This window comes from Amphiura filiformis, chromosome 19, assembly GCF_039555335.1.
Source record: "Amphiura filiformis chromosome 19, Afil_fr2py, whole genome shotgun sequence".
In the NCBI taxonomy this organism is placed as follows: domain Eukaryota; kingdom Metazoa; phylum Echinodermata; class Ophiuroidea; order Amphilepidida; family Amphiuridae; genus Amphiura; species Amphiura filiformis.
This window is the reverse complement of record NC_092646.1, coordinates 59,299,018-59,311,783: the sequence shown is the minus strand read 5'-3', so window position 1 is coordinate 59,311,783 and position 12,766 is coordinate 59,299,018. Positions and strand designations below refer to the sequence as shown.

At 36.5% G+C, this 12,766-nt stretch overlaps 1 protein-coding gene across 1 annotated transcript in view; it reads right to left on the bottom strand.

Moving 5' to 3' along the window:
- The window catches only part of LOC140140705 (uncharacterized), a 28,272-nt gene that overhangs the window by 4,965 nt on the left and 10,541 nt on the right, over positions 1-12,766 (bottom strand). The window contains exons 12-19 of the mRNA XM_072162462.1: positions 11,498-11,620; positions 10,318-10,440; positions 7,260-7,379; positions 5,129-5,353; positions 4,953-4,982; positions 3,423-3,506; positions 1,793-2,182; positions 858-932 (exon numbers count right to left, since the gene is read on the bottom strand). Of these exons, the coding sequence (XP_072018563.1) occupies positions 858-932; positions 1,793-2,182; positions 3,423-3,506; positions 4,953-4,982; positions 5,129-5,353; positions 7,260-7,379; positions 10,318-10,440; positions 11,498-11,620 (1,170 nt within the window). The remainder of the gene's footprint in view (positions 1-857; positions 933-1,792; positions 2,183-3,422; positions 3,507-4,952; positions 4,983-5,128; positions 5,354-7,259; positions 7,380-10,317; positions 10,441-11,497; positions 11,621-12,766) is intronic.

Sequence of the window (12,766 nt, the reverse complement as noted above, 5' to 3'; positions counted from 1 at the left end):
TTTATACATATATTATGAAACTGATCTTATCTCATTTTGTCAAAAATGGCTGATACGCCATTGTCTTGCGAGCGACGTTATGTTTCATTATCTATTCCACAATACGAGGTAAAAGAGGTTGAATAAGATGTAACAAACGAACAAGGTCTGCAACAAATACCACACCACTATTTAAAAAACGAAACACGTATCGTTTGTGCTTCTATCATGTGTGTTAGGTGGGGTGTTTGTAGGGGGAAGCATATATGTGACGTGTCATGTCAAAAGGAGCCACTTTTGAGCAGGTTATCAATTTTGAGGTTTTTACATATATTACATAACGAGATATTTTGCTCCACAACGCCGTTTTCCCCAAAAAAATCGGACATTCCTAAGCGAAGATATTGCGTTCGTATGTTATGGTATTATAAAATCGGAAATTGAGATATCGGCCTTTAAAAACATTATTGACAATGTTGAGAGTAGGGATTACCTTGAAAAATGTCTCAAAAATACAAGATGCCATTTATATTTCGGTCTGAAACTATCAAACAATTTTCTAACATTAATAACATCACAAATTCGCAACAAACCCAAATTGTGAAAAAATCGCCCCCGTACAGATTTTTGGCTATTTCTCTATTAACGATCCTGCCCAAAAGTGTCTTCTTTTCACATGAAACGTCACATATGTTAAAGAATTACTTCAAATTAAGTACTTATTGATCGATCTATACCCTAACATGTGCATCGAGTATTGTTTGTGTTTATACGTGATTTGGGTATGAGTGGGAGGTTGTGGTTGGGTGGCGGTAGGTGAATGTACTAAAAAACAGTTACTTAAACTTAAATACATATTGATCAATTTACGCGCTTACATGTACATCCGACTTCATCCGAGTTATCATCACAATCTGGATATCCATTACAAAGGTCGTCGTCAGGAACCACACCTGAGGGGGGAAACACAATACGTTAGATTTATACTGACATTGTGGACCAATAAATGTGTCATGTTAGAAATGTGTGGAAATATCGATCCGAGTATCCGAAAGTCCGAGTATTGTGAGTGCAGTGAAAATCATGCCTATTGAAGACATGACCTTAATGTTCCACGCAGGAGTGTAAATTTCAAATGGGGTTACCAGAATGGTTGACACCATTTCAAATTTACTTCTACAGTCTGGAATAACCCAATTACAAACAGAAAACCACTTTTTTTGCGAATTATGTTTCTTATTCACCTTGTACACAAGATGTAGATTAAACATTCAGGTAACTGGCAGAAACCATTATGACCTAAATGAGCAAATGGGGGTGTGTTCGATTTTTTGATTGGATGTGAACGTCAAAAGGGGCATTGAGAGAGTCCACATTGCGACACAGTGTTTGTCCATATCAGCAGCTGAAATAGTTAAGCTTAAATCAGCGTATTTCATGTAAAATTATATGATTTTGTTATTAATTATGTCCAGATACAGACATCCCCCGTCCACGATTAAGTTCGATGAGAGCTAAGCTTATAATGCGGATTTTGGTTTTATGTCCGCTAAATCACTGCTCGGTATGCACGCTGAGTAATCAATATATCAAAATATTCTTCAAACGTTCTGCTTTTATTTACTCGAGAAATCTCTCAGAGCCCTTTTTAGTCGAAATATATTAGGGAACATAGACTTCCTTGTAAGTACATGGGGCTTCTACGAACGGTATGACTTTACATCAACATTATCGTTTGTGATCAATCAGTAATAGACGTCGTACCTCTGGCGCCCATCGCAACAAAAAATACAATTCTATATAATAATCTTACATGCAGAAGGATCCGGTGTAACATATGTACAGAAGTCTAAGCTGCCATCAACTAGTTTATCGGGCAGTAAGTTACAGTAGTCACCCAGCTCGAAGCCGGCGAAACCAAAGAGAAGTGCGCAAGTTGGTGACGTTGCTATCTCCTGACAGTAATGTTGACACGGACCTTGCCCAACCCCAGTAGGACTTGCTGACGGACATTCGGGTAATAGCATACCGCACATGAATCCCAGGGCGCGGGGGTCACAACTTTGTATGAGACCAAGATTTGCTCCGAGTTCAATGGCTTCATCTTTGGTTGCAAATCCAGGGTTTGGGTAGAAAGTTTTAGTGTACGGAAGCACTGCACCGCAATCAACGGCTACAATGTCGGTGTAGTCAATACAATCATCTATGAATACGAGCATTCAAGAAAGAGAAAATTATTGTGGCTTGAAACTGAAATGTTTTATTAATTTACTCATAATTCAGCGAATAAAATATGCCCTTTATAATACACTAAGCCAAAAAAGAAACTTATAATTTTTCACAAGGTCGTATCTTAAAATCCTGTCCATCAAAATTAACCAAAATGACACACATGATTGCCTCAATACTCCACTCTAAACACATGTCAATAACAAAGCAGTTGTCCAACTGACACAATGGCAAAATGCAGTGATATGGAACAGCTTCCTGGACCACATTCACAGCCCTATTGGCACCAGCAAACGAAATCTGTGAGAACGGCATCTTGAATCACAGGTCACAAACTTACCAGGATCATCATGTCACATGTCCAAGCAAATAATGAAGTCCTTTATGCTGTGCACCTGCTTCTCATGCTTCCAACCAAGTTCCTGATGATATCCTGGGGAAGATTGCCCCATGCTTCCCGTTACTAAAGGACTTCATTATTTGTTTGGACATGTGACATGATGATCCTGGTAAGTTTGTTTTGACTCTCTTTAATGTTTTTAACTTAATGTTGTTAAAATTGTTGGCTGTGACCTGTGATTCAAGATCATTCTCACAGATTTCTTTTGCTGGGTGCCAATAGGGCTATGAATGTGGTCCATGAAGTTGTTCCATATCAGTGCATTTTGTGGTTGTGTCAGTTGGCCAACTGATTGGTTGCTGACATGTGTTTTGAGTAGAGTATTGAGGCAATCCTGTGTGTAATTTTAGTTAATTTTGATAGACAGGATTTTAAGATATGACCTTGTGAAAAATTATGAGTTTCTTTTTTGGCTTAGTGTAGTATTGTGTTGAAAAAAGTTTATAAAACTTGTTTTGGTTTTGGATTATATGAAACAATACCACAACAACATTAAAAATAATTTCAACGTGCTATTGTAAAATAATTTTAGTAAACGATATTGCAAAATATTTTGCCAACACAATACCCTTTGTATTACGCTAGAATGTTTTGCAGCATGGTTTGGAATGTTATAAAAAACATTTTATAGCCTTTATATACATTTATATAATCTAACATTTAAACCGTTTTCTGCTGCGTTTTGTGTTTCCTGGGATAGTTCCAATAAATTTGTAAAAAGATGTCCGTACTTGGTTTGGTTACTTATTTGCAATAACTATATTCAAAATATTTGCCTATATTTTGTAATAAAAAAATCCAGCCTATTACTCACATTTACATCCATCTTCATCGGAATTATCCTCACAATTAGGATAGCCATTACAAAGATCAGTAGCAACCTCAAGCTCACACGTTGCTATTAAAAGGAAGCAAAATTTAATGTTTTGCGTACTGGCCAACATGAAAAGTCCAAGTTTTGAGATATTTTCTCAAAATATCAAGAGCTATTTAAAGAATTACTGAAACAATACTAAGCTTGATTGTACTCATTTTAATGTATTTTTCATACTGATTCCAAACATGGTCATGATATAATATTCCAAAAAATGTGGGCTTTTAAAGAAAGTGTGAAATTTGTCGTCTGCAATCGACTTTCCAACGGTAATTATCAAATTCGCGTGTCTCTTGCAGATGATTTGCACACTTCTCAATTCGTCGGTCGCGACACATAGTGGCTTAGAGTGATTATTCCCAATTTTCCGGTTCATGGTGACGCAAACGTGTACAGCTAGCTATATGCTATAATAATAATTTATTTAATTGGACTTGATACAGCTACATTGCTTTACAGAACTGTTTTGTAAGGCCACAGGGCCTCACTCCTTAGAAGTTCATATAACCATATGAGGTAAACACAAAAATATACACAATGCCTTTCATGGTGTCACATGATACAACTTAAAATTTAAAGGATTGCATAAAGTTACATAATAATAACAATAACCAGTGCACTTATACGCAATATAATAGATGACCATTTTTTATGGTCATCTATTATATTGAGTATTGACTCGTCACATTAAGTTGTCTGCAATGTCAAGTTTTTCCATTCAAAATATTATGTCAAGTATGTCCGTTCAAAATAGTACACTGGTTATTGTTATTTTATGTAACTTTATGCATTCCTTTAAATTTTAAGTTGTATCATGTGACAACATGATAGGGAGTGTATTTTGTGATTACCTCATATGGTTATGTGGTTATAAGGAATGAGGCCCTGCGGCCTTACGAAACAGTTATGTAAAGCAATGTAGCTGTATCAAGTCCAATTAATTAATTATTTAGCTCCCATTTTGGTTAAGCACTTTACCTTTGGATGATTTCAACCATCTTGGATATGTTTATCTTGGATTTATCTATTTATATCCTTTTAACTATAATAGATACAGTTTAATAGTTTGAGCCTTAAATTTTTATTTCAAATGGAATCGGGCCACTGAGATATAACAGTGGTCGAGTATCGACTCCGTTATTAGTAACATATCCTTCAAATACAATTTTCTCGGACACGTATTCTGGCCTACAAGTACGCTACTATGTGTTGCGACCGACGAAATATCTATGAAAATATTCTAGTGGCAACTTTTAATACAAATAATAATAAAAACTATAATACAGAACATATTACATTACATCAAATATCCCAAAGAGAGTCAAGCTAATTAAAAAATATTAACCCAAACAAAACAATGTCAGCTCTAAACAATGACATAACTGCATGACCATTGACCTTATTTGAAGAAATAATTGAAAACAGAGAGAAAAACAACGACATAAGGTGAAATAAATACTCCCTACTTACGAGGTGTTTTTGTAGGTCCAGCAGCTGGTTCTATGTATGTACAAAAGTCTTCGCTACCATCAATTTTATGTTTTGGAAGCAATTACAATAATCGCGAAGCGATACACCCGCAATTGCAAAGAATTGTTTACAGATCGGTGATTCGGCAATCTCCTCACAGTAACTTTGACACGGACCTACGCCTACTCCATCAGGGTTTTCTGCAGGGCACCCCGGCAGAAGCATGCCACATAAGAAACCTAAAGCTCGAGGATCACACGACTTTACTAGGCTTACGTTGTCACCAATAGTTTTTGCCTCTTCTTTTGTCCGGAAACCGGGATTGGGGAAAAATGTCGTGCTGTATGTTAAAACTGCACCGCAGTCTTCGGACACGATGTCATCAAACGCCACGCATTCATCTGAGAAAGAAAAAAGCAACCAGGTGGTTTACAGTTAATCAAGATAACGTGAAATTCATGGGGTCGGATGCGATATTGCTATTTTGGCGTCACCTTTGGATTAGCACGTAATCATGAAATCTGCACGAAAAATAAAGTGTGTTAATACTTGATGTCAAAGCAAAATTATGCATCTAAAACCACTGGAGCCCGACAACGAGCTTCACTGTAAGCAGTGTGTAAAATAGAACCCGACAACGAGTTTTACTGTAAGCAGTGTGTAAAATAGAGCCCGACAATGAGCTTTACTGTAAGCAGTGTGTAAAATAGAGCCCGACAACGAGCTTTACTGTAAGCAGTGCGTAAATAGCGCCCGACAATGAGCTTTACTGTAAGCAGTGTGTAAAATAGAGCCCGACAACGAGCTTCACTGTAAGCAGTGTGTAAAATAGAGCCCGACAACGAGCTTCACTGTAAGCAGTGTGTAAAATAGAGCCCGACAATGAGCTTTACTGTAAGCAGTGTGTAAAATAGAACCTGACAACGAGTTTTACTGTAAGCAGTGTGTAAAATAGAGCCCGACAATGAGCTTTACTGTAAGCAGTGTGTAAAATAGAGCCCAACAACGAGCTTTACTGTAAGCAGTGTGTAAATAGCGCCCGACAATGAGCTTTACTGTAAGCAGTGTGTAAAATAGAGCCCGACAACGAGCTACACTGTAAGCAGTGTGTAAAATAGAGCCCGACAACGAGTTTTACTGTAAACAGTGTGTAAAATAGAGCCCGACAACGAGCTTTACTGTAAGCAGTGTGTAAAATAGAGCCCGACAACGAGTTTTACTGTAAGCAGTGTGTAAATAGCGCCCGATAATGAGCTTTACTGTAAGCAGTGTGTAAAATAGAGCCCGACAACGAGCTTCACTGTAAGCAGTGTGTAAAATAGAGCCCGACAACGAGCTTTACTGTAAGCAGTGTGTAAAATAGAGCCCGACAGTGAGCTTTACTGTAAGCAGTGTGTAAAATAGAGCCCAACAACGAGTTTTACTGTAAGCAGTGTGTAAAATAGAGCCCGACAATGAGCTTTACTGTAAGCAGTGTGTAAAATAGAGCCCGACAACGAGTTTTACTGTAAGCAGTGTGTAAAATAGAGCTCGACAATGAGCTTCACTGTAAGCAGTGTGTAAAATAGAGCACGACGAGCTTTACTGTAAGAAGTGTGTAAAATAGAGCCCGACAACGAGCTTCACTGTAAGCAGTGTGTAAAATAGAGCCCGACAATGCGTTTTACTGTAAGCAGTGTGTAAATAGCGCCCGACAATGAGCTTTACTGTAAGCAGTGTGTAAAATAGAGCCCGACAACGAGCTTCACTGTAAGCAGTGTGTAAAATAGAGCCCAACAACGAGCTTTACTGTAAGCAGTGTGTAAAATAGAGCCCGACAATGAGCTTTACTGTAAGCAGTGTGTAAAATAGAGCCCAACAACGAGTTTTACTGTAAGCAGTGTGTAAAATAGAGCCCGACAATGAGCTTTACTGTAAGCAATGTGTAAAATAGAGCCCAACAACGAGTTTTACTGTAAGCAGTGTGTAAAATAGAGCCCGACAATGAGCTTTACTGTAAGCAGTGTGTAAAATAGAGCCCAACAACGAGTTTTACTGTAAGCAGTGTGTAAAATAGAGCCCGACAATGAGCTTCACTGTAAGCAGTGTGTAAAATAGAGCAGGACGAGCTTTACTGTAAGAAGTGTGTAAAATAGAGCCCGACAACGAGCTTCACTGTAAGCACTGTGTAGAATAGAGCCCGACAACGAGCTTCACTGTAAGCAGTGTGTAAAATAGAGCCCGATAACGAGCTTCACTGTAAGATAGAGCCTGACCTTTATTTTCTAATTACAACGTGGGCTTATGTAAAAAAAAATAGACACTTACATTCACAATACATCTCATCTGAGTTATCTGTGCAATCCGGAAAACCTTGACAAAGCTTGTCAATGGTCACGCATTTGCCATTATCACATTGCCATTCCCAAACGTAACAATTACTTGAGGCTGAAAATAACAATATTTTATAACTTTTTAGAGGGTTTGTATGTTTGAAGGTGCAAAAGTAACCATAGGGCACGCTGTTTTACCACTGCATTTAGAAATTTCAATCAACGTGACAAATCGTAAACAAATCGTTTCTGACTTTGATTGACAGGTGACGTCAGGCACAAACTATGATGTTATCTCTAGCTTTTGTTATACCATCCTTCATCATCGGATGACTGATCAAGTCGATTGGTCACATGAGAGACATCTATTATTTCCTTGTTAGTGCATGTTCGAACATGACGTGACCATTCGATTGAATCATTCACATGATGATGTCCGATGTTATCTGGCACAAAATCGTATGTCCCATTGTCGCTGTCTGCGGGTTGCATTTGGACTGTTCCATACTGCTGCAGTTACTGTCCGTTTTCCTATACACAATACACAATGCTCTCACCATTGACGCGTGACCTCTACAAATAGTATATGTTAGAAGTATAGGGTATTGCCTAGTTAACGTCACTGTGTGAAAAATAACCGGCCAATATTTAAAGTATCCTATTTAAAGAAATTCTAGAAAATATTGTTTTGTAACATGTCCTAAATTTTTAGCTAATTTAGGTGTTTGGAAATATTCGCATTTTGGTGTTTTAGTGTATGTTATAGGTAATAGGACATTGCCTAGTTAACGTCACTGTGTGAAAAATAACTAGCCAATATTTAAAGTATTCTCTGAAATTCTAGAAAATATAGTTTTGTAAGATTTTTTAGCTAATTTAGGTATTTGAAAATATTCGCACTTTAGTGTTTTAGGAAGGATAATATTATGTAAACGACAGATAACACCAAAAATATGAAGAAATTATTTCCAAACCGTGTTAAGTCAACAACCATTATGTTTCTCATTTTCAAGAATGCTGGTTAACAATAAGCAGACTATTGTCTCATTTCGTGAACAAAGGCCCACATAGTATTGTTACCTTGCGTTTGCTTTATAATCGGTTACCCAACTGAAACTATAATACCAGTTCATTGCAATACCGCACAGGTAAAACAGAAACATGTGTAGTGTGGATTTAACCAGTTTAATAGCTTTTAATGGGGTTTAAGTCCTGCAAAGGTCGTGGTGAATTCTACTGTAGATATGACTGCATCATGTATAGTAACATTTATGTGAAAATCATGACAATAAGTGAGCTGCTATCACGAAATGTACAAGTTTCGAGACAAACGTTTTTTGAGAAAAAGTCGCAAGTTGGTAGTTGCCTGGCTGAATGAGTTGATAATCTTTGTTTGCCGCCTGTTGCGTAGCCAGGGGTGTGTGCCCCCAATGAAAATTTACGGTAAAGAGCAGAATGTTCTTAGAATGACCAAATATGGGGACAAAAATCTGGCTTTGATCCCTAAATGAGGGCGAAAATCTGGACTTGCCCCCTAAATGGAGACAAAAATTTGGCTTTGTCCCCTCAAACCAAAATCCTGACTACAGCACTGTTTCCGCGCACCTGTACAACGCGGTAGACAGGATATCTCGAAACTGTCAACTGGCGAATTCGTACTCGTTCCGTGGTAGCAGGTCACATACGGACCTTTGTCAGGTTAAAATTGACAGAGCATTTTGTTTTCCAAAATGAAATCCTGTGCGGAGCTTGCATTCAGCTAATTAATTTTAAGTAATTCCGACAATATACTTGTTAGTTATATTAATAATTTGAACCAGTGAACGGAGCACGACAATCCCTCCATTCGGTATTTAATAATTTAATACTAATTTAATAATTTTTCCCAACAAAATATAATATAATTTTCAATTCTATACCTGGACAATACCAACAGCTATAAAAGATAGATATTTTTAACATAGCTTTTCCTTTCTTCATCAAATTTGTCATCTTTTTCTACTTTTTGTGGCATTTTTACTTTATAAAATGTATATTTGCGTGCAAATTGGGGGCGATATTTACATATATTTTAAGTTTAATTTAGCCCAATAATATGAGTTATTCCTTTTATTTCATTTATTTTAATTTTTTAGAAAAATTTCCTTGCTATTTATTACTTATTTTTCTGATGTTTTAATGTCATTATGCAATTGCCTACCCCTTGTAAAGATTCAAGATTTAAGATAAATAGCGCCAGCAGAGTTCAAGTTGCTTTAAATGAATACAGTTCTACATCCCATCAAACAATCGTGGACTACATTCAATTTCTTAAGAATATGACCGCTACCCCTTTGCCATTCCCCAAACTGTAATACCAAACATCTAAACTTGTGCTAAAATCCAATGATAATCCTAACGTTAACCAGAACCAGCATAGCCAGCGGTGGTGCAAAAAAAAGGTACAAAATATGAAAGAGAAAAGTGGCCCTCTGACAAAAAGAAAAAGAAAACGAAAATCGGGAAAGCAAATGAAAAGAAAAGGGACAAGGGGTCAGTATTCCATAAAAAATTCACCTTGAGCATGAGCCAAAATAATATAAAATACCAATTTTTTTGTAACCTCGTAGATTTTATATGTAAAACAATATAAGTATGTATTTCACTAATATTACAGAGTCAAAATGATTCAACCGGGTTTTTGTTTTCGTCTTTGACCCGAAAATTGTATTTGCCCCCCCCCCATTGGTTTCGCCCCTGTTTACTAACCTCTTGCAGTAACAGCTGCTATTTTTAAGTCTTTATTCCTTAAGCTAGTCTGATCCTTATTATTAATGAAATGTCAATTATTTGACTATGATTAATTATGACGAGGAGCCTTCGGGCGAAACGGACCGTAGCGAACATGGAATAAATTTGTTTCTTTTAATGTTAATCTTTGTATTATGTATTAACCATTAATTCTAATTAATTTGTTAATAGTTAATTAACAAAAAAGCATCAAAGCAGCATCAACTGTCGATCCAAAAATCGAACAAGGTTAGTTGTGGTGCCTTCCCATGTTGTCTACCTACCTTCGCAAAACGTGCCGTTTCCAGAGAACCCATCACTACAGGTGCAAATGAAGGAACCCATCGTGTTGTTACAGTATGCATTTTCATCACAGTCATGCAGAGTGAGATCACATTCATTTATGTCTGCAACATAAATGATGAACAAAATAATTAAGGTGCAGGCAAGATCACTCAAATTAAATTATTGATAATAAATATATACATTTTCAGAAGGGAAGTGATGCAAGGAATCCATCTAGTATAGCATATATATGCAAAAATTATCAGTTTTTGATAAAAGCACCAAATTTAATTTTCCATGCCATTTTTTTCGGTCCGCCATAACAACTTACCCTAAAAATAGAAATTGACGAAAATTAAGTATTTGTGTTCTTTTTTTCATTACAAAAATACAAAATGACAATTTCAATGAACTATCCTTTACTTTTAAGCAATTTGGTATGTTTTTAATTGCTCTAAACATGTTTTAAACAGATTAATTGAGTAGAGCAAAGCACGCCTATCTATATGCCTTTTGTTTGAAGCAGATCAGACTAACGGTTTTCCAAATATATCAATTTATATTTTCTTTATATGTTATTGTTTTTATCAATAATCAATATAGTTAATGAGCTAAAATGACTGGAGAAGCTCATAATTTTTGCCAATAATTTGCTAAAAATCCATGCATAAATGTTCAGGGTACTTTTATTTTGCATACTTTTGCCTTGAAACTTGGTCAAAGTGTTCCTAACGTGTTCTAATGTATTATATAATGAAGCCGCCCCCTAATTAGCATTTATGCAAATTAGCTAATTAATTATGCAAATATGCAAATTAGAGGGCGGCTATATAATACATTAGAACATATTAGAAACACTTTGAATTAGTTTCAGGGCAAAAGTATGCAAAATAAAAGTACCCTGAACATTTATGCATTGATTTTTAGCAAAATATTGGCAAAAATTACATATTAATGAGCCTTTACAGTCCTTTTAGCTCATTAACTGTATTGATTATTGACAAAAACAATAGGATACAAAGAACATATAAATTGATGTATATATTACGGAAACCGTATGTCCAATTTGCTCCAAACAAAAGGCATATTGATCAGTGTACTTTACCTTACTCAATTAATCTGTTTAAAACATGCTCAAAGCATTTCATAATTCCAATACCACCTTAAGTATATACATACCCATACAATTCTCCCCGTCTCCTTCAAAACCCATATTACATGTACACGTGTAGCTTTCCTCTGTGTTCATACATACAGCATATCTGTGGCAGGTGTGGGTGCCTTCATAACACTCATTAGTACCTATTAAATACAACATAGACATATATACTGCACCAATAAAGTATCCTTTACACTTGGAAAAATTCCCAACAATTTCCAAACTGAACAATATTGGGGTAACTTTGTTTTTTTAATAGATGCACTATCTAATCCTGCACATTATGATACCACATTGAATCCAATGTGACTTCAAGAAGCAAAGCATTTGATTAGACAAAGGTCCCGTTTTAAAAGTTACAAACTGGCCTATTCAAAACTCCACAGACTAGACATCTGGTTTGAGAGTGGTGAATGCGTTTGGCTTTAATTTTTTTTAAAGGAACAAAAGAAAACTTAAACAAAAGAACTGACAAATAAAATGAAAGTTATGAAAAGTACAGAGAAGTAAAAACTGAAATAAAAACTGATTTAAATAACGCTTCATTGAAGAAACTGTGTTGGTTTTTTTTGTTGCGCTTGTTGGAATCTTTTTTGCGCCTTGTATGGGCCAGTTTGTCACTTTTAAAACTGGACCTTCGTCTATTCAATTGCTTATAACTGTACTTCTTGCGGTCACATTGGATTCAATGTGGTGTCATAATGTGCAAGATTAGATAGTGCATCTATTAAAAAAACAAATTTACCCCAATATTGTTCAGTTTTGAAATTGTGATTATTTTTCTAAGTGTAAGGATACTTTATTGGCGCAGTGTACCTCAAGCTCAGGTGCAAGTTGGGACATGTGTAGAAATTACAACAACATAGGAAAAAGTCTTTGGTTCACCTGACACGAGGGACTTGATGGTGTTGTGCTCAATCTGGAAAGTAGTATCAGCGGCAGAACGCAGGCCAGCACACGCTGGGCAGTGCAGGGAAACACAATCAGACGTGTACTCAGGAACACTCTTGGTGAGGCCAAGACAACCAAGAAGCAGCCCGTTGCCATAATCGATCTTGGAAAGGATACAGATCTTGGAATGGATCTTGGAAAGGATGCAGCCCGGACAAGTAACGTGACATTGTGGTTGTGCGTCACATGTTGCATCACAGCGCCGCGATTGACAGGATATCTTATCTTATCTACAGTGACGACATTTAGCCAGAGGATGATTTAAGGAAGCCCCATCATGCACTGTAAAAGTGTTATCACGCGAGTTTCAACTGCCACTTAACTTCTCAAATCCCATT